The sequence below is a fragment of the Annulohypoxylon truncatum genome (genome assembly GCF_022578515.1).
Source record: "Annulohypoxylon truncatum strain CBS 140777 unplaced genomic scaffold F4807scaffold_23, whole genome shotgun sequence".
In the NCBI taxonomy this organism is placed as follows: domain Eukaryota; kingdom Fungi; phylum Ascomycota; class Sordariomycetes; order Xylariales; family Hypoxylaceae; genus Annulohypoxylon; species Annulohypoxylon truncatum.
The window spans coordinates 341,597-366,491 of record NW_025953809.1 but is presented as its reverse complement, the minus strand read 5'-3'; the positions used below and the strand labels follow the sequence as shown (position 1 = coordinate 366,491).

Genomic DNA, 24,895 nt, shown 5'->3' with positions numbered 1-24,895 from the left:
TTACAGGGAAACGCAATTGGCATTCGATTTATCAGGTAGGATTCAAAGTAGCCAAATTCAAAATACTACATAGCGTGCTCATATGAGACAACAGCTACCCTCCCATAGCCCAGGCGGCGATTTTCTAGCCCTAACAATGTTTTCTACCCCATAAGCTAACTCAAGGAGACTCTGTTCTTGATATTCAAGGCCGATGAATTCCATACCGACGGGGAGCCCATTCTCGGTGAAGCCGGCGGGGACCGAGATGGCCGGGTGCCTGATTATGCTGGCGAGAAATGTGTTGGTTGGGAAGTCTTCCTGTCCGCCTCTGTTAAACCTACCGGTCATGGCATCTTCAAATCGCGGAGGCGGGACACGGACATCTGGCAGTGCGAGCGCATCTAGCCCCATCGATGCAAAAAGGCAGTCTATCTTGCGCTTGAACTCATCACGTTGTAGGATCCTGTCCAGATAGGTCGGGTCTTCTTTGGGGTCCTTCGGGCCATGTGCCATGGCGCATGTGAAGTTCAAGTAAGGTTTATCTGAAGTCTCTGGTAGTGTGTCCGCAATGTCTTGAGGGAGATGAGGCTTTGTTGCTAGAAAACTGTTGATATCGCTACGAGACCTTTGTAAGTAGGTGAGTGGGTAAGTCATGTAATGGTCGAGGTCGTCCATACGAGAAATGTCCACGAAGGTCGTACCAGCTTTTTGAAGCTTCTTGATTGCCGCAAACACGACTTCATTGACTGCACAACCATAGGGGTCAGATATCAGGCCAAACCTCTGCCATATAACACCTATTCTCGCCCCCTTAATCTTCCGCAGTCCATCTGTTAAGAACGCGGCGTAACTACCACCTTTAGGCAATCCTAGGGCGGCTGCAGTGGCTGCAACACCTGTGAAGTCGTCCTTAGGGTCAAACCCAACCATACAATCAAGCATAAGAGCGCAATCTGTCACAGTTCTGGCCATTGGCCCGGGAGTGTCTTGGACTTTGATCAACGGGCAGAAGCCTGTTCGAGAGATGAGTCCCGGGGTCGGACGGAGACCGACAATGTTACAGAATGATGACGGTACCCTGATCGAGCCTCCAGTATCTTCGCCCACGGCTAAGATTGCGAAGTTCGCTGCCACAGCTGCACCAGAGCCTCCCGAGGATGCGCCGACATCGTGTTTGAGATTATAAGGGTTCTTGGTGAACTCGTTGTTGTTCGCACTATTCACACTGAACCACACCGAGGCCCATTCAGAGAGTGTGGTCTTACCCAGAATCACGGCGCCTGCTGCTTTCAGCTTTGCGACTACGAAAGCATCTTCGTCGGGAACATTCCCTTTGGCGACTGACGAGCCATATGTGGTAACCATCCCCTCAGTATCGGCCTATATAGGGCAAGTCTCGTTAGTTCAATAGTGTTTTATGTTTTTAGGGCAAGCCCGTACTTGGTCCTTTACTAATACGGGAATTCCATGGAGCTTCCCTTTAAATTCGCCCTTTTCTTCTAGATAGTCATCAAGCGCAGCTGCTTCGTCGAGTGCTGTTGTTGATAGAGCCATTGTTGAGTTAATCCGTGGGCCGTTCTTGTCCCATGTCGCAATACGATCGAGGAATATTCCAACCAGGTCCTTGGCGGAGAATCTCCCAGCCTTGAACCCATCGTGTGCTTTTGCTATTGTTATCTCGCGAACGTCAATCATGCCTACAATGACTTAGTGCGTGGCAGGTCCTAAGAAATGCGCAACTCAATTTCTCTACAATCTGTTACCTGCCAGGTACTGGGTAGTCATAGGCAAAGGTAGCGTAACACCAATTGAGTGTTTGACAAAGTGCTGGACGTGTGGTCATATTCGCGGTGGTGAACTTTTGAGACTTTATGCCGGAGTCACTCAGATTGTGACCCCTCTTAGAAAAGCCAATCGTTGGCGGAGGATACAAGGCCGGTAAGGACCGGGAGGTTGCATTAAGTAGGTAACCTTACATACATCCCTCCAATTCAAACGACTCCTCTAGTTATGTAGGTTGGAAGAGAGGGCGGGGGGAAGGTTGAGGTAGAGACCTCCGTCTTCAAATCTAAGCTGGACATGGATACGTCCGTATTTGACGATGTCCTAGAGGACCATCATCTACACAGCATGCCAGACTAACGGACAGCTTTTTTGAGCGCCATCAAAGGGCTGCTTGGTTCGCCTTGAGAATGAGGTGTGATCATGGAGGGGTTCTTTTGATATTGTAATGCATAAATGCGCATGTCGCCTTAACTTCTGTCGAGTGCGAGGTGTGATCTGGTGAATTGGAAAGAGGCTGGGTGCCCTGTGGAGGTTTAGCATAGCGCGTTGTTGCCCAGAACTCAGCCCTAGAGGTAATTGCGACAATGCATCGATGCGTCTGGTGGGGGAATGAACGACCCAATTAATTCGCTATTCAAACCTTCCATCTGGTTGCCCCGAGCAGCTGCCCGAGCTGAAACCCGTGGCTGTGGAAGTCCTGTGATTATTTGTGGCTTGGGGATACGCTGTGGTACATGCCACTGCAAAGCCCCTTAAGCTTATCTATCGTGGCGTTATTGTTTGGAACATTACGAAGTAGAACCTCGAAGTTTCATCCAAAATCTGCACTTGGAGAATCAAAAACATCTTGCAAATTGAACGAGTTCCCGACATCGTTACTACTAGAACCTGGCCATTGTGATGCCGCGATAAGATATTCGGCGAACTCGAAGGGCTCCTCCGGAAAGATGCTCGTGGGTTCTTCAGCCCTCCATGCTGTTGTGGAGAAAGGCATATGCTGTTTCAACGCGCTGATCTCGCTGGGCGTTGGTTGAGTAGTGTTTCCCTGATCTCTTGATACTAGCCACTTTAAAGTCGCCGCTGAGAGGGATTCGAACGCATCTCTACACCCACACGCGTCAGGAAAGCGCTCCGCTAGGGCTGTGAGGGTACTGGCACAGTCTTGCGCCGTAGTGACGATATCGAGAACACGTCCTTTATCCCGAACATCCGCAGATTCCCAAATGCAATAAATCATAATCAAACCTGCAAGGAAAAGGCTGTGCACGGTTTGCCAAATGACGCAAATTCTCCCATCTCTTTGTAAAGTCTTGATCGCTTTGATTAGTTGACAAGCCGCGTCGAAACACGTTTGCAGCGATTCCGTCGTGGGATGCGGTACTAGCGGGTTGGGTCGATGGAGCAACAAAATGGCGTTGAGCCACATAGCATCCCACCAAGATTGGTGCGAGTAGATACTTTCGGAATCCGCCTTACTAATGTCAGGTATTTCGTCCTTCCAAGCACAGAGTCGCGGCTGAATATCGCGAAACCATAATGCATAGTTGGCGCGGGGGTAGGCTAGTGTTGCGCCTTGAAGCTGGTGGTAGAGGACGTGTTTGATCTCGGACTCGAGCTTGTATAGACCAATAATATGGTTGGCCATGCGTTGGCCATGTACTTCGGTTGGGCTAAGATGCTGCGCAGAATAAGGATCCGGACAGCCGACACTGATGCTCTGGTCAGCAATGCCAAAAGGTCTTCCAAGAGTGATCGCGAGAAGGCGATCAAATCGATAAGCGGCCCAGAATAGTCTTCGTCTCTCATTGAGGACCGATTGGGGCAAAGCGAGTATCGCCTCCGTTTCCCAATGTAAGCCCAGGTCAATGCATAGACGTATTCCTATACCAGTAAGTTGCCACAAACTCCCTTTGCTGGGATTCAAGGCGATATACTGAGCCAAGAGCAACACCACCGTTAAGGTTTCAAGGTCGCTGGATGAGTATGAGAGAAGCTTGTCAATGCATCGAAGAGCTGAGTTGAAACAACCTTCGCTCTGGGGTGGTCTTGACCCTCCCGCAACTGGTAGGCTACAGAGTCCGACGGCGAAAACCATATACGCGATGAACATATCTCCTTCTGCGACTCTCGAAAAGTCGGGTCGATGAGATTCGAATGCGCCGTATACGCGCTCCAGCACTTCATTCACTCTTGATCTTGTTAGTATTGGTACATGTGGCGTCCGGTATCGGAAGTAGACGTCCGAAATATGTTGAGCCGCGTGACGAGGAGGCAGCGATGATGTGATGATAGGAGGTGGTGCGGCCATCCGAACTGACCCCCTCGAAGTGCTTGGGGACATTGGAATCGAAATATCAGTTTTCACGCATGCAATGACCATCTTTGCGAACGTGACGCCACTGCTCGTTCCCATGAATTTCGGTTGGCTACCGCTATCCAACATAACCAAGCCCATTGACTTGACAACTTCTTGCGGATCCGATGCAGTTGATTGCACCGTTGGCGCGGCAATAGGCGAACTGACGCTCTGGTGATCATCTTGGCCCGCCGGCATTGGACTAGCAGAGGGGATGGTCGTCGATACACTCTGTCTCCTCAGACCTTCAAGCTCAGATTTGAGTTGCCTAACTTCTGCCTCAAGGATTGACACGTAATTACGTGGGATCTCGGCCTGTTTCTCGCTATCATAAGCTAGGCAAGGCACTTGCGCAGTTTCGCAGCTTGAACATTTCGGATAGCGCAGATCACACTGAGAGGGCCAAAAGGCAAGTGAGGTTAGATAGTGTATCTACGAGCGAGGATTCTATTCGACGATTGCTTACCCGCTGTTTCCTCCTACGACACCTCACGCACGCGTTTGTGCTTCTGCTGAGCCTAGTTGACAATGCTCTATTTGGACTACGAGAATGCATTGGGTCACCCATGATTGGATCATCAAACGAACCACTCAACTTGCATCTGAGACTCGTTTTCTGATGTATGATGATCGATCAAGGTGAACTCACCAGACCGGACCGGCATGTTGGAATTTCGTAAGCATCGCAAATAACCCGTCATGGACCTTATCAGAAATCGGCTGAAGCCGGTGGATTTGTGGGTACGCTCGTGGGGCAAATTCGCTTATATCCGCTCAGAGAAAAAAGGGGTTCCACTACTTCGGGCGGATTGAGCCGACGAACATCCCCTACTACATATTGCCTAAAACGTCATGTATAACACATTGTAATATGGTGGAATGAGTTGGGAATTTTAATGGAAATAATCGCCATTCTTGTTTCTCCATGTCTAAAGACTCAGGCTAGTCAGACATTACATGCACCATGCCACACGCAACAACAGAGCCCAAGATCGATATCTTCATTGATGTGAGTGCCCTTGTATCTGAACAATAACACTGAAGACCCCTTACTTACGAATCAGCGCGGAGGAACATTTACAGACTGTGTTGGCATCCCTCAGAGTGGTAGCAAGGATGACATCGTGGTAAAGTTGCTCTCGGTCGACCCGGGCAACTATGAAGATGCGCCCACAGAAGGCATCCGCCGAATTCTCGAAAAATTCACAGATAGCCCGCATCCAAGAGATGCCAAACTTACCTCAGACCGTATCGGCGTCATCCGAATGGGAACGTGAGTATCTTAAGTGCTACGGAGTTACTAGGTGCCATGATTCTGAGTCTTTCAACAGGACAGTAGCTACCAACGCGTTACTCGAGAGAAAAGGAGAGCGTTCTGCCCTGCTGATAACTGAAGGCTTCCGCGATGCATTAGAGATTGGATATCAGGCAAGACCTAAGCTTTTTGATCTCGCCATCAATAAGCCCGATGTGCTTTATTCGGAGGTTGTCGAAGTCGAAGAGCGGGTAACGATGGAAGATTCAACTAAAGACCCCTTTCCACACAAAATCGAAATCGAATCTGATCCCGCATTGAAAGTTGGCCAAAGCGGCGATATAATCCGAATTCTTAAGCCACTTAACGTCGAGAGTACGAGAAACTCGCTCCAAGAGCTGTTCCAAAAGGGGTACAGAAGCGTATGCATCTGCCTAGCACACAGCTATAGTTTCCCCGACCATGAAAACATCATTCGTGATCTTGCGAAGGACGTAGGATTCACCAGCATATCGGCCTCGTCAAATTTGATCCCCATGATCAAATTGATATCCCGTGGTATGAGCGCTACGGCCGATGCATATTTAACCCCTGAAATCAAAAGATACATCTCAAATTTCAGACGGGGCTTCAAGGATGAGCTTGAGTTTACTAGATGTCAATTCATGCAGAGCGATGGTGGCCTTGTCGACGTGGAGAGGTTTTCAGGCTTGCGCGCTATCCTCTCCGGACCTGCTGGAGGCGTAGTTGGGTACGCGAAAACTTCATGGCATCCCGAAGACAACATACCAGTCATAGGCTTTGACATGGGGGGTACGTCAACGGATGTTAGTCGTTATGCTGGTGACTATGGCCATGTGTTTGAAACCACCACCGCTGGCGTCACAATTCAGTCACCTCAGCTTGATATCAACACGGTCGCTTCTGGCGGGGGTAGTATACTTGATTGGAAAAATGGTCTGTTTACTGTAGGACCAGAGAGCGCTTCCGCTCATCCTGGCCCGGCCTGTTACCGAAAAGGGGGTCCTTTAACAGTAACAGATGCGAACCTGTTCCTTGGCCGGCTCCTTCCGGAATACTTCCCTGCTATATTCGGACCCGACGAGAATCTACCGCTCGATTATGAAGTCACGAAGAATAAGTTCATAGACCTCACCAACTCAATCAACGCGGGGTCTGCTATTCATAAGAGCCCGGAAGAAGTCGCTCTAGGATTCCTTGCCGTAGCTAATGAAGCTATGTGTCGCCCCATCCGTGCTCTGACTGAAGGCAAGGGATACCACACATCAGCTCATCGCCTTGCAGTGTTCGGAGGGGCCGGGGGTCAGCATGCCGCATCCGTTGCCCGAATCTTAGGGATACACACTGTTTTGATTCATAAGTATTCTAGCATTCTATCGGCGTATGGAATGGCACTTGCGAATTTAGTGGAAGAAGTTCAAGAGCCATCCTCTTTAATCCTAGGACCGCTCTCAGCCACCGAGATTTTCGAAAGATTCGAGTCGCTAAAGGAACGCGCTGTACAGGGTCTTTTACTACAGGGAGTTTCCTCTACGAAACATATCGAAACGCAACAGTTCTTGAACCTGCGCTATGAAGGTACTGATACACAAATGATGGTATCACTACCACATGACGGAAACTTTAAGCGAGCGTTCGAGGAACTTCATCAACAGGAATTTTCCTTCCTGCTACCTTCGCGTGACATCATCGTCGACGATATCCGCGTCCGTGGGATCGCAAAAGAATTTGAACGCCAGCCGCATAACGTCTACAGAGAATTGATCGAAACAGAGACACGACCAACACCACCACACGAAAAACTCTCAAGGACTTATTTTGCTAACGTCGGATGGGCCGATACCCCTATTTATCTACTCCAGAATCTTCAGCCAGGGGATCATATTGAAGGCCCCGGCATCATAATAGATAACACCCAAACAATCATTGTGACGCCGTTTTCGACTGCCAAGATATTATCTGAGCACATTATACTCAGTGTAGGCTCGCAAAGCCAAGCAACCTCTCTGCGGTCACTGTCCTTGACGGATGCAGATCCAGCCCAATTATCTATCTTTGGTCACCGTAAGAACCCCCCTCATCCCTTGTATTTGTGTTAGAGTAGCTAATGAATAGGGTAGGGTTTATGTCTATTGCCGAGCAGATGGGGAGGACATTACAAAAGACCGCCGTCAGTATTAACATCAAAGAAAGGTACCATTCCCTTTCCTAGCTCATTCTACATAATAGCTCTAATTAAATCTAGGCTTGACTTTTCCTGTGCTATATTCGGACCCAGTGGCGATCTGGTCGCCAATGCGCCCCGTACGCGAATCCATTATGTAATGCAAAGCTGTGATGTGAGCTAACATGTACTTAGATGTCCCTGTTCACCTAGGAAGTATGGCCTACGCAGTGAAATATCAGCACGAGCGATATGGAACCACACTTCAACCGGGCGACGTCCTAGTATCTAACCATCCGATTGCTGGCGGGACACATCTGCCTGACATTACAGTCATAACGCCAGTATTTGACCCAAGTGGCAAGGAGATAATATTTTACACAGCCTCTAGGGGCCATCATCGGGATATTGGTGGCTTTGAGGGTATTTCGGGCAATGCTAATGCTACTGAGCTATACCAGGAGGGTGCAAGAATTATCTCCTTCAAGCTTGTTTCGAATGGGAGGTTTGACGAGGAAGGCATTACTAAGATACTTGTTGAGGAGCCTGGGCAATTTCCTAACTGTGTCGGCACGTCAAGTCTTTACGACAACCTCTCAGATCTCCGAGCCCAGGTCGCAGCAAATGCGAAGGGCTCCAAGCTTATAGAAAAGTTATTCCAAGAGTATGGGCGGGAGGTCGTCCAAGTAAGCAATACTTCCCAAACGCAACTTTCGGATAGATAATTCTAATGATCGCGCCAGTTCTACATGGATCGTATCCAGGCGAACGCTGAAGTTGCCGTACGGAAATTCTTGCAGAAGACCTCGAATAAACTTAATGGCGGCACATTGCAGGCTATAGACAGTCTCGATAATGGAACTCGTATTCAGCTTGAAATACGAATTCAGTCTGATGGTAGCGCTGTCTTCGACTTTACTGGGACGGGTCCAGAGGTCGTTGGCAATAACAATGCTCCGAAGAGTATTTGCTTGTCAGCTATCATATATGCATTGCGCTGTCTCATCAATGAAGATATCCCGTTAAACCAAGGGTGTCTATCATCTATCCGGGTTATCAATCCCGAAGGCAGCATACTAAACCCTAGCGACCAAGCAGCTGTCTACGCTGGGAACACACAGACAAGCCAACGTGTTGTTGACGTTATTCTTAGAGCATTCGACGTAGGTTACAACTCCTTAATGCGCTACCAGTTAACTAATACGCGTTCAATAGGCTTGTGCTGCTAGCCAAGGGTGCATGAACAGTGTCGGATTTTTTGGCGGACGAGGGAGAAAGCCAACTGATGGTTACAAGTTCGCCTACGGCGAAACGATATGCGGTGGATCGGGGGCAGGTCCCGGGTGGAATGGTGCAAGGTAGGTTTGAATTTATCTTTGAAAAGAAATCGGGAGATCACTAACACATCTTCGCACAGTGCTGTTCACTGCCATATGACGAACACTCGTATCTCGGACGCGGAGATCATGGAAAAGCGATATCCAGTAATAGTCCGGGAATTTTCACTCCGTCAAGGCTCAGGGGGTCGGGGTCAGTACAGCGGAGGTGACGGTGTTGTTCGAGTTATCGAATGTCGGGAACCGTTAACATTTTCTATGATATCCGAAAGGAGAGTTAGCAGGCCATATGGACTCCACGGCGGAGAAGACGGAGCACCTGGGGAGAATCTAATCCTTAGAAAGTCTAGTGAGAAAAAGAGGTTGGTCAGTCTCGGTCCTCGCGGCATTGTAAAGCTGCAAAGCGGCGAAAGATTCATTATCAAGACTCCTGGTGGTGGTGGGTGGGGCTCCTCGATCTGACAACTGGAAGGGCCAGTACCTACCTCCCTACATAGAAATGGCAACAGGCACTTCCAATCACCTCGTAGGTACATTGTTTTGGCAACTCAAGTTAAAAATCATTTGCTCATTGATTTGATCGTTGTCTAAAATAGGAGATGTTACCCCTGAGCCCCTGAAAAATCAATACAAATCAGATTCCTGATACTTAAGGTCAATTGATCAAAAATCAAATACATCTTTTAACGGTGAGTTTATATCTACCCATACGATTCCATGTAGAGGCTAGGGTTCTCCCGAAATTTCCAATCATCTTTTGTCGCCATGACCTGTTTCTTCCAGTTTCTTGGCCCTGCTTCTCCTTGTTCGAGACCGTTCCTAGGACCGCCTTCCTTGATCCTCCACCTCCAGAGCTTGCCGTAAGCATTCTTCTCCCCCGGCCTCTCAATGATCTTAACTACTTCCCTCCCCAGTATCGGAAGGAACTTGAAACCATGGCCAGAGCCTCCTGAACAGATGAGCATACCGTCGTCGTTGGGTACAAAATCAACGAGAAAAGAATTATCGAGACTATCAGTGTACCAGCAGTTTCTGCATCCAGTAATTCCAATCGCCGCTAGCTCGGGCATTGCCTCCCTTACCACCTCCTTAACAGCATCGACTGCCTGCTTAGTAATAGCTGGGTCGTGGGGCTGAGGCCAATACTTCGTCTTAGGAACACTTATACGATGTTTCACTCCCGTAATAGGATCTTGAACGTCTTCGTAGTTAGTATATTTGGTACCACGATAGCCTATCTTGATTATCCCGTCTTCAGTACGAGGGAAACCACCGATTCCGTGGCCCTTCGACCAACCCCCATAGGCGAAAACTGGGAAGTTCTCGGGCGAGAACTTGTCCCAGAGGTCTTGGGCCTGATCCTTGGGCGGTAACTGGAAGTAGACAACGCTACCCGCGGTTGTCTCGAGAAGCGGTGATACAGACGGAAATAAGTACGGAGTCCAGCCGCCGGCTGCGATGGTCCTTTCCGTTAGTGCACTACTCCCTAAGAAATAGTTACTCATCAACGTACCAGCTAATATCAAGAGTTCGGAGTGGTATTCAGCACCAGATATAGTGCGAACACCAATTGTCCTGCCAGTCCCGTTCTTGACGAAAGTAGAGACTTGGCCCTCTTTCTCGCCTAGCACGAATCGAACACCATTCCTACGACATAGATGCATCGCCCATATGCACGCTTTGCTAGCTTCAACAAACCCAGCTGTAGAGTCGAAAACACCTACTAGTTCCTTCCCTTGTTTCTTGCGTCCGAATGGATCCGACTTCTTTTCCCATTCTCCCCGCCTAAAATGAGATCTCGCCCGTTTCTCGTCTTCAGCGTCACCTAATACAAACTGCGTCTGACGTAGACCCTCGCGGGTCATACCTGCAAGAGTAGCACGCTCGATATCTGATAACTTTCCGTCAATGCTCATTCGAAGGAATCCGCAGTTGTTCCAGATAAGATCTGTCGGCTTCAAGCCGCGTGGTAAGTCCTCGGTTTTCGAAGACCTGATCCCGTCATTCCACGCATTCCACGTCTTGATACCTTCGAAAGCAAGTCGTTGATACTCAATCTCGTCGCCGTAGCTCATCCGCATGACTTTATTGAAATCGGCAGATGCCGCGTCGGCCCCATCGGTTGTAGAATACGCATTATCCGCGTAGGGCTGTTTGTCAAACACCGTGATGTCCTTGTATCCGTTCTGTGAAAGGTGGAGCGCACTTGAGGCAGACTTGTTCAGTTGTCAAGTAGATACATGAGTTCAAGATGCATACCTTGAGAGACCGAAAACTCCTGCCCCCACAATGATGATAGGGCTATCTTTTACTAGTTTCGTCGATGTCATGACTTAGTACCTACCTAATCATAGGTAACTTTTGATATGACTATTATGAAATTCGTACCATTCTTTCTACGAAATATCATATTTCAACTTATTACCAACCATGTGATATTTATTCCTACCTTATTACCATCAGGTGTTGTTAAGGTAGCTTGAGGCCTTTCGGAAACAAGCCGATGGACTACCCCTGAAGTTCGGTAAGAATCCCCACTCCGTCGGGAAAAGCCGATATCACAGCCGCTGCAAATCCAAAGATATGTGAACCAACAGCACGCTAATACCCGCCTTATTCCCTGGAAGACGTTTTCTGGTACCCCTCACTCTTACGCTCAAGTTTACGGAACTATTCAGGGTTGTTAGTTCATAACCCCTGAATATGATGGTCGATTAGATATCATGTATCTTATCAAAACATCAACTTGGTAATGGTATAGTGGAACCCATGGTGATAATTACAAGGGGAAGCAATGTGATAACGCGCTGGAAACTCGATATTTCACCATCACCTTTCTTTCCCGGTTGGGGCTTTCAATTCGCTTCATTTGACTACATCGCCTGGTTTCCGTTATTTGTACGTAATGGCGACAGGATTGTTTCGAAAGATGTTAGGCCAAAGCCGACAGAACGAGTCTTCAGAGGGCGTAGAGGCGCCGGCTACAGCTGAGTTAGCCAATGAAGACGCGTTGATCTCTTCGAAGACAAGCGACAAGTTCTACTTCTGGACTCGACCGGGTACTTCGAAAGAAGAGAAGAAACTGGTGCAGAAACTGGATCTTGCAATTCTGACTTTCTGCTGCTTGACCTTCTTCACCAAAGATCTCGATCGAAATAACATCAACAATGCTTACATATCTGGCATGAAGGAAGACTTGGGTCTTTATGGTAATGAACTCAACTGGATGACCACTTGGTTTCAAATCGGTTATATTGTTGGTCAAATACCGTCGCAAATTTTGTTAACCAAGATTTCTCCACGATGGTATCTCCCTGCTGCTGAGTTCTTCTGGGCGTTCTTCGTCTTGTTCATTTACAAATGCCAAAATGCGCAACAAATATATGCTATCAGGTTTTGCGTTGGATTCATCGAGGCAGCTAGCTGGCCTGGTTTGCACTTTATGGGTATGTAATATGCTATGATTGTCAGAGTTTTTTCCCTCATGCTAACAAGTTTTCAGTATGAAACTCATTTAACTATAATGTTCTTTTTTTTTCTTTATCCCCTGGGAAGACATAATCGGGCGCTCATGAGGTAGTTAAGGGTAACTGTGATGAGGATTATAAGTCGCAATCATTGACTTCGCGCAGATTGGAACATGGTATCGGAACCATGAAATCAACAAGAGGAGCGGCATATTCACGGCCTCTGGGATTGCTGCCACTATGTTCTCAGGCTATATCCAAGCTGGCATATACCAAACGATTGACGGTCACCTGGGTATTAGGGGATGGAGGTGGCTCTTCATCATCGGTAGGGACTACCCCTTTTCCCCACCCTTGTATGATCGCCTGGCTGATGTGGTGAACTCATCACATACTAGACTTTTTAATCACCTGCCCTATGGTCATCATTGGCTTAATTATCATCCCAAATCCTTTACACGAGAAGAGTACATGGTGGATGACAGAAAAAGAGCGACAGATGTGTATAAAGCGGCTCGAAGCGGATAACCGTAAGCCCTTGGGTCGATTTGACCGGTCGCTTTTCAAGCGAGTGCTTGGAAGATGGCACTTCTGGATTCTGGTTACATGGTTCACGCTCATGTATTTTGTTTACCAAGCTCCAACCACCTCCACGATGGCGCTTTGGCTCAAGGCGGAGAAATATTCAGTGCCGGACGCCAATAACTACCCCACCGTCTATTCAGCAATATCGATCATCTTTATGTTGATAACAGGAACCTACAACGATTGGAGGGGCTCTCAAGTGGAGTCTGTGGTGTTGATCTGCATGACACAGATCGTCTCAGAGTCTCTATTAGTCGCTTGGAACCTAGGTAAACCTGCCATCTTTTTTGCGTTCTATATTGCTGGCACTATTCAGTCTCTGTTCCCCGTTATTGTCAGTTGGACGCATAGAGTCTGCTCAGGGGATGCAGAGGAGAGGGCTATCGTAATCGGTGCCCTAAATTCTATCGGGTTGGCCCAAGGCACTTGGTGGAATCAAGTAAGTCCCAGTCTTATTGGATGGCTAATGTTCGAGCGACACTAAACGCTGTCTCAGGTCTTCGTTCCAACAGTCGAAGCACCTCGTTTCTATCGGGGTTATCGTGCGGGCCTCGCAGCTTCTTTAGCGTTATCAGCCTGGCTACCGGTAGTAATGTGGTTCACTCGGAGGCAGGAGAGACAGGAGAAGGAACAGATAATCCGTGGCCAAGTCATTGGAGGCTCGGGACATGATGCCGAGGAAGGAAGAACGTCAATAGAGAAACGAGGAGTCGCAACCAGTTTGACTGAACAGGACAAGGGAACTAAACCCGGAATCGAAATATGAGCGTGATATATGCGCGGAGAAAGGGCGTTTTTACTGTTGGACTGGAGGATGAGTCAGCCATCAAAGGTTTAATTCAAGTTTGTTAATCGTAGAGTAATGCATGGTTATCTCACATCATTGGTTCACTACTTTTCTCTCCTAATGGTGGACAGCCGTCTCTATATTAACTGGAAGTGGCTTGGTCTAGGTATTCTATTAATCACTGAGAGGTTATGACGTAGCGGACTCCCCTGGGTCTTATGTTCATCAGCTTAGAATCAAATCATCTAGAGTATTCTTATTATATCAAATAATTTCTGGACCTGGCCAGACATTTTTATATCCTCGGCATTGAATGGAACAAGTGGAGATACTAGGCATGTAATAGTGTATCACTCACCTACCACCCTCTCACGCTAAATCGCATGTGCCGTTTATTCACAAATCATAACTACTCGATTTATATTTGGGAGATATCTCTCAGGGGATGAGGTGGCAAAGAAGACTTTTTTAGATGACACGCTACGCAACTGTATCTTATATAGAACCAAACCTAACCTCTTCTTACCTAAGACATAGGAAGTTGATATTACTAATTTCTACTAATGTGAGACTAAAGCCGGCCATTGACGTGCTACGTGATGCTATTTGGAGGTGAACAGGAAGGTAGGTAGATATCTTCCCGGGACCGTGGAGGATTTAAGCTTGCTTAGGGAGCGAATCCTTCTTCCCTATCATAACTAGCTGCTCGCCTATTTCTGTAGAGCATTCCCATGAGTGGATCTATATCGTGCCAATCGTGTAGCCCCCACGACACACGCTTCTGTCTTGCCAAGCGCCTAGTTCGTCACTATACTTATCCAACGTAGTATATTTAGGTGAACTACTAAATCGACCTAACTCGAAGAGGCCGGTCTAGTTAGGTTACACTACGATATATCATGCAACATTGACAGGATGTCCTATCGCCAACCGCTCCTCGCCTAGCATCGTACATACCGTGGGTGTCCTCTTACCGAATCACGCTAGTCAACCAACTCCATCGATTGCGCCGGAGGATCGCGGCGACTATCACGCCTATGTAACCCCCCTCTTCGTTACCGACCATTATAACGAATTAGATTAAGCGCTCTGAGGATTTATGGGCATAAATATGAATCCCACGTTTAGATCGAAGGTTAGAAACCCACCTACCGCAAGATATGTAAGTAAGACGGTCGGCAATAAAGGGCATCCCGCCCTCCTTACCAGTCTCCCGGAGACGCAGTCTCCTTGGCTGGAAAAGACTGGATCATGGCTTCATCGGAGGAAATTTCGCAACTACCGGCCTTGGTGCCACCGGCAGGTGTTGTGCCCAATTTCGTCGACCCGTTCACATTCTACCCTTGGATTCTCGCTATCGGTCTCATCAGCATTGTGTTGATGACTCTAGCCGTAGCAATCCGAATATACACGAAAGCGGTTATTTTGAAAGCTATGAAACATGAAGATTGTTGGTGTTTACCCCTTTTTCGAACACTAAGATGATGACTAATTACGAGCAGACTTCGCCATCTTCGCCTTGGTATGAATATCAGACGCCACGATAGACGTGCATGATTAACATTCAAATAGGCCGGCTTTCTTATATGGGATATAATATTTATATACCTATCGAGCCTCGGGTTGTCCCGAAACCAATGGGATATTCGAGCTATTGACGCACCCTACTTCTTATATGTAAGCCAGCCAATTAACTACCACCGTACCACGTGTGGTTCATAATACTGACGGGTGACAGATGATGAACGTCATCGAAATCATCTATGGACCCTCGATGCTGGCAGCCAAGTATTTTGTCCTTGTTCAGCTAAAGAGGATATTCTGCCCCGGAAGTCTAAAGAACTCTGTATGGTGGATTATAAACGGCCTCATTACGGCGACAGTGGCGTACTACATCGCCTGTTTCTTCACATTTACGTTTCAATGCTGGCCTCGTGACGCTATATGGAATCCGCTGCTAGCACCGGATGCGACCTGCATCAACTTTAAGGTTGCTACATTGGTCTCTGGTATCATAAACATGCTTCTGGACATTGGCATCTTTTTGACCCCCCTGTGGGCAATTTGGCTCCTCCAGATGCCCATGAAACGCAAGCTGGGAGTTATATCTGTATTCGGCGTTGGATTCTTGTAAGAAGACGCTCCTCTGATATCCACGACTACGTCATGTGATCCTCGCTGGCTAACTCGTTTCGTTTCAGTACGTGTGCAATAGCTGTTCTCGGGGTTGCTTTCCGTGTCCCTCTCGTTACAGATGATAACTTGACCATGGCCATCGCCAAAGTAGGACTATTTACGTATGTACCACCCTACTACAATCAACACATAGTAGCTAACCCTCATAAAGGTTTGCCGAGTATTTTGGAACAATTCTAGTAGGTTGTATGCCACTTTTCCCTAGATTTTGGGCTGGTTTGCGTGGAAGGGACCCACTCGAAACTCGCGAGACGAAGAGCTCATTTTCGAACTCTCATATAAAAGAAGGGTCGACGGCGTATCCCACATCTCGAATTAGAAGTTCCGCGCAATCTCAAAGCGAAGCCCATTTGCGCTATGACGCCTACATAGAACTAGAAGATGGCCAGCTCGATGCGCAGGAATGGAGAAGCGTAGGATACATCGTATGAAAGCATTTGTAGAATCTAATAAATTTGGAATCAATTTCGTCACTCAGCTGCATACATGAAATTATCGACATGCGCGCACATTTACGTGAATCCCAACGGAATGGTTGGCCTGTCCATAGGCTGCGGTATCTCACGATGATCCCTATCAGGGGATAGCTGAACCAAGCCGGTGGACCTCATTCACAAAATAAGCTAAGGGCACCCCGGTCTAGGTGAAGATGATCCACCAACCTAATCGGGGATGGAGTTCTTATTCTTATTATAGATAGGTCCTCAAGGGACCCCCCCCCCCCCCCCCCCCATCGCTTAGCTAGGTAGATACTACTAATTTCTGAAGGATCCTACTATACCAATCCTTCAAAAGCTACAAGATGTCGAGTCTGCATTCCATCACCTGAAACCCTTTAAGGCAGGATGATAACGATTCAAAACTCAAAGTTGTTACTGTAAGATCGTTACCGAGAAAGACAAATTGCCTCCCCTTTTTCACATGCTCACAGACTTTCTATCTTTGCCCCTCCGCCGCACTATTTAGACCTCAAGTTGCACTCCCACAGCAGATCTACGGACCAAAAACAAACATGGCGGGTAGCGTTTTGATCACCGGGGCTAATGGAACCCTCGCTCTTCCTGCCGTAGACCATCTTCTCAAGCACTACCCAGAATACACAGCAATCCTCACCGTGCGGGATGCTTCGGATGATCCCAACACACGGAAGTTACGCGAAATAATATTACGATACCCAGAAGCAAAGGCGTCAATCCAGCAGCTAGACCTTTCGAATATTTCAACCGTGCACGATTTTTCAAGCACACTTTCTGCGGACATTGCCGCTAAAAGGACCCCGCCCCTGAAAACTATCGTATGCAATGCATGTTACTGGAACCTTGTCGGCGACCCAGAGTTGACGGACGATGGGTATGATAAGACCTTCCAGGTTAACCATATATCTCACGTGGCCCTAGTACTTCGACTTCTCGACAGGTTTACCCCGGATGGCGGCCGGATTGTGATGTTTTCTAGCGAGGCGCACGAGCCCGGTAGAGCTGTGCTGGAGAAGATCCCACCTTCGATCCCAGATGATCTCGACGAACTCGTCAAGCCGGTTGCTCACGAAGATAAAAGAGGAGCCGGGTTTCATAGATACGGGAGCTCGAAGCTGGCCACCACCGCCTGGACGCATGCGCTTAATCGATATCTTGAAAAGGTGGGAAGCATCCTAAAGCATGCACGATCTAGTTTCTAACAAATTTCAATAGGATGAAAGTCTCAACAAGATTACTGCCGTAGCCTATAACCCAGGCGGTCTCGTAGACTCACGCATGTTCCAGAAAAATGTATCCTCATCGCTATACATGTTGATGCGATATGCCGTCCAGCCCTTATTACCGTTACTCAAGTATCAGAATCCGCAAATGCGCTTGGGAGCTGATTCTGGTGTAGATGCTATTGAGCTTGCACTTGATCGCGTCCATCCAGGAGAAAGGGGCTACTTCGAGTTGCTGGAGAAGGCCGAGAGCTCACCCGAGAGTCGGGATGAATCGAAACAAGAAAAACTGTGGATCAAGAGCGCCGAGTGGGCAAGGATAAGTAAAGATAATACTGCTCTTCGGGGCGCGTTTGAATAGGCAATTAGAAGCTCTTGACAATATCGTCAGAGTTGTGTGTTGTGGGTCCATTAAGGGGTATCGTGCGATGGCATCACGTCGGCTTTCTTTCCCTGGAAGGATTTCACGACTACTATGAGTACGAATCCAGGTATGTTATTTAAATTAGTAGATATATCCTATTTATGAACTATTAATGAACTATTGATGTTTTACATAACTTCTCATTGCTCACCCGCCAACCACGACTTTGCCCTTCTCGTCCACTGATGAACTAGGCCTCCGCTTGTCCTTATTTTCTCCCGGTACAATAGATCTGTCAGAAACTTGTACAAATATGTAGAGGCGCCGTTATACGAAATGCCATGATCGCTGTCAGTAAATACGCGCCATTGCATTTTTGCCGGAGACACGTTGGCCCCCACAAGTAGATCCAAGAGGGCTGCGGTGTTCTGATAATGGACATTATCATCGCCCAAGCCGTGTTGAATAGAGAAGCCACCGGCAATGTTTTTGAAGCCGTCGGGCTTGCGCACCGCCGAGTTGTTATATCCTTCCGGGTTCATCTGCGACGTCTTCATGTACCGCTCCGTATACATACTGTCGTAGAAGCGCCAGTCGCTCACAGGTGCCACGATGAGACCCAGGGTGAACACTCCCGAGTCTGCCTCTACGACTTTCGCTGATAGATACCCACCATATGACCACCCAAAAATTCCGACCTTCTCCGCATCTATGAATGAGTTCCGAGAGGCTAGCTCCTGCGCAGCCCAAATCTGGTCCGCTGCTTCGAACTCGCCTAGATGAGATGCGACAAGCGCACGGAAGGCCCGGCCTTTGAAACCTGTACCTCGGTTATCGACCGTGTATTGAATGAATTCTAGGTCCGGGTCTGACGATATGTACGCGTTCCAACCTATTGACTGGAATGATTTAGACACTTCTTGCGATCCCGGTCCGCCGTAAGGCGTGAAGAGGACCGGATATTTCTTGGCGGGGTCGAAATTAGGGGGTAATGTTTCCATCACATTTAAACTATACCCGTCGGGATGATCGAGTGAGAAATATGTGATGTTCGGTAAGTTGTACTCCTGCAACTTGTTCCACAGATCTTCGTTTGACGTAATGGTTCGGAGAGGCGTCGTGGTGTCGTTGATCCCATACAACTCCTGGTACGGCACGTCGGGCCCAGCATAGCTGAGAATGTAGTATCCGCCAGCTGAACTGAACGATGCACTCCAAACTGCGGGAGTCGTATCGTCGACAAGAGCATTTGACTCTAAAGTCGAGTAAGATACAGAGTAGATGTGTCGTTCAGTGCTATCAGCTTTGGTAGACGTGTAGTAGACCAACTCGCGTTCATTGTCAACCTTGAGAACAGACGCTATCTCCCACTCTCCCTCAGTGAGTGCGGTGACGTTCGACCCGTTGACGGCATAGAGGTAAATGTGCTGCCAACCAGACTCGTCCGAAACATCGATGTAATAATCTCCCGTGGAACCGTTCACAGGTCCAACGAACTTGATGCCCATATCGTTATCGAGCCAACCGTCTGTGCCATTTCTTTCCCGGACAACCTCGGTATTGATTTCATCCCCTACATCAACTCGCACGTGTTTCGACGTGTCTTGTACGCGGTTGAACGCGCGGTAGATAACACTACTATGCTCAGACGTGACCCAAGCGATCTCACCAACCACCAGATCGTCCGCGGGGAAAGCGTCGATCGGTACTGGCTGCTTCTCCTCGCTCTCGATCTCCAACAAAGTTAGAGACACCGTGGGGTTCGTCGTACCAACTTTCGGATACCTCAAATCCAATAGGCGGGGATAAACGGGCGCGATCTCCTGATTATTCATGAAGTACTGCACCGTGAAAGTCTCGACCCCGGTCTCATTGAAGCTAAGGTACGCAAGGACCTCGCCGTCAGGCGAGAACCAGATCGCCGAGCGATCGCCAAAGATCTCTTCCTCGTACACCCAATCTGGCACGCCATTGAACAAATCGGGCGAGCCGTCATCCGTGATCTGGGAAATCGCGCCGTTCTTGTTCAGGAACAAGTTGTTGCCGCGCACGAAAGCGATGGCGTCGCCCTTCGGCGCAAACTCCGCGTACTGGATATCGCCGACCTGGTCCGCGACCAACGGCGTCAGCTCGCCCGACGCCACGTCGAGGATCGAATAGTCGGAGAAGTACGAGTGGCGGTACTGCTTCGTGTAGTTGGTCGCGAAGAGCACCTTGGCCAGGTCCGGCCGGATCCAGTAATCGTATACGTCGTCGGGGATCAGGTCGGCGGCGACGAACGTCGCGCTCTCGCCCGTGACGAAGTTCTCGAGGATCAGCGCCCCGCTGTCGTCGCTGGCGTATATGTACTGCCCGTCTTCGCCGCCGGAGAGCCAGCTGACGGACGTGGACCGCGCGCCGAATTGGTTGCTGGCCACCGTCTCGTTCCACGTCAGGATCTTCTCGCCGTTGCCGGTGGGCTGGTGCGGTTGGCGCGCCGGCTGAATGGCGAATGCGGAACGCAGGAGCGTAGATCCTGTGAGGAACAAAGTTATGAGCTCCATTGTTTCCCCAATTGAGGTTTCCGGTCTCCGCTCGTATCCCTTAATCGGAAACTGGCTTGAAGCTCACACAAAGGAGAGAGAGGAGAGGGAAACGGCCGAGTAGGAATTAGAAATGGGCCGCCTGCCCCCTTTATATATATACTGCGTGCATTAAGAATGATCTACTGGAGGCTCGGCAGAGCTCCCTCGTGATTGACGCGCAAATTGCGAATCGCATATTGCTGCAGTTTGCCATAGCATGATGCTACCGCGGGGAACGATTAGAGCTGCGCGGAAGCTTCTTGGTTATGCTTATCTCCTTCCCTTCTAAGAGATGTTAAGGCTCAGAGCTGTTGCCTTGGCGACTAGGGTGCCCGCTTCATCCGTATCCCAATATCCTTTAAGCTTGGCAGCAAATACTAGCCAATGATGATGTGACGATACGAAGTATCCAGGCATGATAAATAGAAGGGATCCGAGCTGCCGGATCGAAGCAAGTTTGCGATTTCTTTGTACCTGAAGCCGCCCCTTTTTGACACCATGGTAGTTGGCAAGGACATGGGAACATCCCATGGATTTGACGTTATTCGTAAGTAGAGCGCTAGCATCAATGCAATTGCGAGAAAAGGGCTATCTAGGTACCTATTGTTCCAGTTCAAATTTTGTATAGGTATCGGTCTGTATTATTCCAGATAAGTACTTAATGACGTGGAATAATCTGTCACGATGTCTTGAGAGTTTAGGCAAATCAGTATTCGATCCTAATATCTAGAGAACCTTTTAGCGTGAGCGATTGAATATGTAGGTACCTAATTAGGAATAAAAGTCCTCTAAGTCGCTTTTAATCTTATTATTGACTGAATATTTCACTACCAAGTTCAATGGGGTTTCCGATCCTAGATGCAGCGACATCAACCCAACGTCAACGTACCTTTTAGGGGTCAATTATTGAGATATACCCACACCTCTGATTTTCAACATGAAGTATTTCCAATATGTCGCGGTTACTACTCTGATACGGAAAATCATTACTCATGCTATTCAAGTCAACCAGCTAAGAATAGCTAATGCTCAGGAGATTGGTCGCATGTCATACTCCACGGAACAACTGATAAAAATCCACGTCGTTAACAGCTGGGCGTTAAATGAAACATTACACCTCACAAATATATTGGAGATTCATCACATGCACTTGTAGGTCAGATAAAAATGATAAAAAGAGAAACATGTTTGCTGCTTTCACTGTAGTCACAGTATTGGAACTTTTCAAACACCTTTCCTCCATAAAGAAAACCAATTAGCCATATAAAAAAACGCACCAAGAGACGGAAACTTCAACTTTACCATGATCTTTTAAACATAATCAAGTCAAGACAATAGCTACTATGCCGCTCCCCCGTCCCCATCCCGGTTCTCCTCCACCTCAACCTCCTTACCCTCTAGACTCTTCGCCTGGCCCATACATACCGTCCACGGACGAACACCAACGGTCATGGCGCCCAAGCAACCACGCCAAGCTCGAGAGGAAGCACATCGATTCCTCCTCGGGCCCGTACACATTCCTCTCGTACTTCGACACGGTCTTTCTGATCGACGATTCAGCCGCGATGGCCGAGCACTGGGACGCAGTCGGCAAGCTGCTAGACCAGATCTGCACGATCTGCGCGGAGCATGACCGTAACGGCATTGATATTTATTTCGTGAACCACCGGCCGCGCGGATACTACTTATACGCGACGATCGGGCAGAAGAGGCAACGCGGAGGCTACTTCAACATTGGGAAGACGACGGACGACGCGTCCAGCGACAATCGCGACAACGTGGCGGGTATCTTTCGGGCAGTTAAACCTCACGGGCATTGTCGCCTCGACCACAGATTGGGCGCGATCTTGGGTCCGTATATGAAGGAGTACACGCGACGGGTTAAGGACGGCGTTCCCCAGGCGGAAAATTTGAGGCCACTGAACCTCATCGTGATCACGGCGGGCGTGACAGACGATAATCCTTACGATACGCTGATTGAGACCGCGCGATCGTTAGACTCGTGCCATGCGCCGCCGTACCAGGTTGGCGTGCAGTTCTTCCGTGTCGGGGATAATGACGATGGTCGGAGAGCGATGGAATTCGCGGATAACGGTATGGCACAGACGTTGAACCTGAGAGACATGGTGGACACGGTGACGTGGACCAGTGACCCGGGAGATTTGGCGCCAGATGCCGTGTTGAAGGTCGTGCTAGGTGCGGTGGAGAGGTCCATTGACAAACCCGTGTAATATGTCACATTAGGGGGATATATGAGCAAAAAGAGAGTAGAAGATGAGAGAACTTGGATTGATAAAGCATAAAGGGAGAATCTCGTTCAGTATCATATCTCATATATAGCAAAAAATAACGAGTTACTTGACCCATACCATCCGGTCCCAATCAACCCAAAAAGTTAGAAAGCAAATCGTACATAAGAACTGAGATACCGGAACCAGGGCAGATACGAATAAGTCGACAGCATGATGCGAGTATTAAGCGGCATGTGCGAGAAGCCAAGTTCAGAAGGACCCAGACACTCTAGCATCGTCAGTTGCGGGTGAAGAGCCTCCAAGGTCTTCGGCTCGTCGACGCCCCATTGAAAATTCGACCCCGTGGCTGTAAGGGTCTCGATGCTATGTTGTAAAGAGAGCATGATTGTGCTGACACAATCGATGATAAGCTGGCCGGATTTGAAATGTTCGACAACTCGCTGAATCATACGTTTACCGGCCTCTTCTTCCAAGTACATCATCAACCCCTGGCCAACAATGACAGTCGGGCGATCCGCGGGAATTTGTTGAAGCCACGACTCCTCTGTTACATTTGCGGCGACTAGCATGTAATTGCCTTCGGGGTTGGGGATGAGTTTGGTACGTATTTCGATAACGTCGGGTAGGTCCAAATCGATCCAGCGAACTCTGGTCAAGTCTGGTTGGATGCGTTGCCATCGGCTATCCAGTCCGCAGGCTAGATGGACAACTGTGCATTCTGGGTTGTTCGTTAGGAACTCGACAATCCACCTATCCATACATGCCGCACGAAGCGCATGTATGATAGTCTGTGTATCGTCGACATGAAACTTGTCGGTATCATGATCGATCCAATCTAGTATTTGAGCTGCATATATATCGTTTAGAATAGGTTGGGGCATTCTAGCATCCCTAGCTCTCGCTATTAACGGTCCCATCAAGGTCTCCTGGGTGCCAGTCAAGGGAATTTTGATTTTGTTGCTAATCTGCAACGGTTCAGCTGGGTAAGCCATGGAAGACATGTTGGTTGATTTCGTGGTGTCAGGCCCTCAGTGCAGTGTCTCCTAGCTTAAACAGCTAATAGTAGATGAATTGAAGTATTGCAGAAAACACCATTGCTTGCTGTGAAATTAACGGGACAAGGTCTGGGTGACTTTGAACAATATGGGATCGTTGTCAATACCCTCTCTAAAGGTTTATCGTCTTGCCACCTACCGGATCACCCGTTATTTAGGAATACGGCGTATCTGCGCTTCATCGCCGTATTATCTATTTTCGGGTCGATCAATCGGTGTACCCAAGGATTTTAATTGATTGTAGGATGGACTTGAACGGCACATTTTGATGTGCAAGATCTTAAATTAAGAGATGTGGCTTATATCGCAACAATCAGAAGGCACCTAGCTATGCGACAAGTTTTGGTCATCCAAGAATGTTTTGCGATAGTATCTGTCAGATACAATTTCATAATTTTTGTGTTATCAGGTGGTCCGTGTGTTTTGATGCCTTGATGCCTTTAAATCTCTGGTTTTCACGTAATCTCCTTTGAGATACGATATGGAGACTATTGAAGATTTTACAGTTAATCTTAGCCAGAATCTCCTAGATTAAGAAGATAGAATTTTCTTTACACAATTAACTAAATTATCAAGTCTCACGTTATTTTGACAATTAAAAGTCTCATACGCTGAAATATCATCAGAAATCAGACAATAGTCTAATAATTTAAGCAACCTAATTCATCCAATCAAATACAAATTCAACAAGGTAACACCATGACTAGTGCAAACGCTACCTCCGTCATTCTATCAGGCCCTAACCAATGGGAATCATGGGACAACACTTTCAAAGCAAAAGCCAGCAGCTTAAGCATTTGGAAGAAGATACACGGACCACCTGATAACACAAAAATTATGAAATTGTATCTGACAGTATCTTACCAGGAAATAAGGAGTGAAATAGAGTGGGCTGAGCGGGTAGACATCAACCTGGAGCCTAGCTGGAGGGGTGTTCCGCTAAGAATAACGCTAAAAACGCCTCCAAATTCAATTCTGTGGGTCTGGTACGCCGATGCCTCACTAACAGAATGACGAGTTCTGCCT

General features: G+C 48.1%; 10 protein-coding genes across 10 annotated transcripts; 5 read left to right on the top strand and 5 right to left on the bottom strand.

The window, feature by feature from the left end:
- Positions 1 to 78: 78 nt before the first annotated feature.
- On the bottom strand, positions 79 to 1,677 carry F4807DRAFT_452463 (amidase signature enzyme; the record flags this gene model as incomplete). Its single annotated transcript, XM_048000332.1, has 2 exons — positions 79 to 1,362; positions 1,423 to 1,677. 2 exons carry the CDS (start codon positions 1,675 to 1,677, stop codon positions 79 to 81), a joined length of 1,539 nt encoding a protein of 512 aa, XP_047852758.1.
- A 765-nt stretch (positions 1,678 to 2,442) lies between these two features.
- On the bottom strand, positions 2,443 to 4,855 carry F4807DRAFT_156709 (fungal-specific transcription factor domain-containing protein). Its single transcript, XM_047993292.1, has 2 exons — positions 4,590 to 4,855; positions 2,443 to 4,516 (listed from the first exon to the last, which is right to left on the bottom strand). The coding sequence occupies exons 1-2, from the start codon at positions 4,689 to 4,691 to the stop codon at positions 2,579 to 2,581; spliced, it is 2,040 nt and encodes a 679-aa protein (XP_047852757.1). The 5' UTR covers positions 4,692 to 4,855; the 3' UTR covers positions 2,443 to 2,578.
- Positions 4,856 to 5,087: 232 nt separating this feature from the next.
- F4807DRAFT_468808 (Hydantoinase B/oxoprolinase-domain-containing protein) lies at positions 5,088 to 9,519 on the top strand (the record flags this gene model as incomplete). Its single annotated transcript, XM_048002644.1, has 9 exons — positions 5,088 to 5,132; positions 5,188 to 5,396; positions 5,455 to 7,463; positions 7,520 to 7,592; positions 7,645 to 7,703; positions 7,759 to 8,249; positions 8,307 to 8,726; positions 8,779 to 8,921; positions 8,981 to 9,519. 9 exons carry the CDS (start codon positions 5,088 to 5,090, stop codon positions 9,360 to 9,362), a joined length of 3,831 nt encoding a protein of 1,276 aa, XP_047852756.1. The 3' UTR covers positions 9,363 to 9,519.
- Positions 9,448 to 11,422, bottom strand: F4807DRAFT_432095 (FAD dependent oxidoreductase). Its single transcript, XM_047998575.1, has 3 exons — positions 11,160 to 11,422; positions 10,414 to 11,105; positions 9,448 to 10,353 (listed from the first exon to the last, which is right to left on the bottom strand). Exons 1-3 carry the CDS (start codon positions 11,228 to 11,230, stop codon positions 9,602 to 9,604), a joined length of 1,515 nt encoding a protein of 504 aa, XP_047852755.1. The 5' UTR covers positions 11,231 to 11,422; the 3' UTR covers positions 9,448 to 9,601.
- Positions 11,423 to 11,526: 104 nt separating this feature from the next.
- Positions 11,527 to 14,037, top strand: F4807DRAFT_432089 (MFS general substrate transporter). The gene is made up of 4 exons (XM_047998574.1): positions 11,527 to 12,344; positions 12,532 to 12,695; positions 12,766 to 13,391; positions 13,449 to 14,037. Exons 1-4 carry the CDS (start codon positions 11,806 to 11,808, stop codon positions 13,716 to 13,718), a joined length of 1,599 nt encoding a protein of 532 aa, XP_047852754.1. The 5' UTR covers positions 11,527 to 11,805; the 3' UTR covers positions 13,719 to 14,037.
- Positions 14,038 to 14,685: 648 nt separating this feature from the next.
- F4807DRAFT_432085 (uncharacterized protein) lies at positions 14,686 to 16,412 on the top strand. The gene is made up of 7 exons (XM_047998573.1): positions 14,686 to 14,828; positions 14,892 to 15,189; positions 15,242 to 15,261; positions 15,312 to 15,416; positions 15,478 to 15,869; positions 15,941 to 16,036; positions 16,087 to 16,412. The coding sequence occupies exons 2-7, from the start codon at positions 14,991 to 14,993 to the stop codon at positions 16,364 to 16,366; spliced, it is 1,092 nt and encodes a 363-aa protein (XP_047852753.1). The 5' UTR covers positions 14,686 to 14,828; positions 14,892 to 14,990; the 3' UTR covers positions 16,367 to 16,412.
- Positions 16,413 to 16,679: 267 nt separating this feature from the next.
- On the top strand, positions 16,680 to 18,097 carry F4807DRAFT_156646 (NAD(P)-binding protein). Its single transcript, XM_047993291.1, has 2 exons — positions 16,680 to 17,574; positions 17,627 to 18,097. The coding sequence occupies exons 1-2, from the start codon at positions 16,948 to 16,950 to the stop codon at positions 17,993 to 17,995; spliced, it is 996 nt and encodes a 331-aa protein (XP_047852752.1). The 5' UTR covers positions 16,680 to 16,947; the 3' UTR covers positions 17,996 to 18,097.
- Positions 18,098 to 18,127: 30 nt separating this feature from the next.
- F4807DRAFT_432082 (dipeptidyl peptidase IV N-terminal region-domain-containing protein) lies at positions 18,128 to 20,824 on the bottom strand. Its single transcript, XM_047998572.1, has one exon. It carries the CDS (start codon positions 20,539 to 20,541, stop codon positions 18,199 to 18,201), a length of 2,343 nt encoding a protein of 780 aa, XP_047852751.1. The 5' UTR covers positions 20,542 to 20,824; the 3' UTR covers positions 18,128 to 18,198.
- A 987-nt stretch (positions 20,825 to 21,811) lies between these two features.
- Positions 21,812 to 22,942, top strand: F4807DRAFT_156636 (uncharacterized protein). Its single transcript, XM_047993290.1, has one exon. It carries the CDS (start codon positions 21,906 to 21,908, stop codon positions 22,791 to 22,793), a length of 888 nt encoding a protein of 295 aa, XP_047852750.1. The 5' UTR covers positions 21,812 to 21,905; the 3' UTR covers positions 22,794 to 22,942.
- F4807DRAFT_156627 (putative polyketide synthase protein) lies at positions 22,876 to 24,221 on the bottom strand. Its single transcript, XM_047993289.1, has 2 exons — positions 24,009 to 24,221; positions 22,876 to 23,946 (listed from the first exon to the last, which is right to left on the bottom strand). The coding sequence occupies exon 2, from the start codon at positions 23,813 to 23,815 to the stop codon at positions 22,958 to 22,960; it is 858 nt and encodes a 285-aa protein (XP_047852749.1). The 5' UTR covers positions 23,816 to 23,946; positions 24,009 to 24,221; the 3' UTR covers positions 22,876 to 22,957.
- Positions 24,222 to 24,895: the final 674 nt, after the last annotated feature.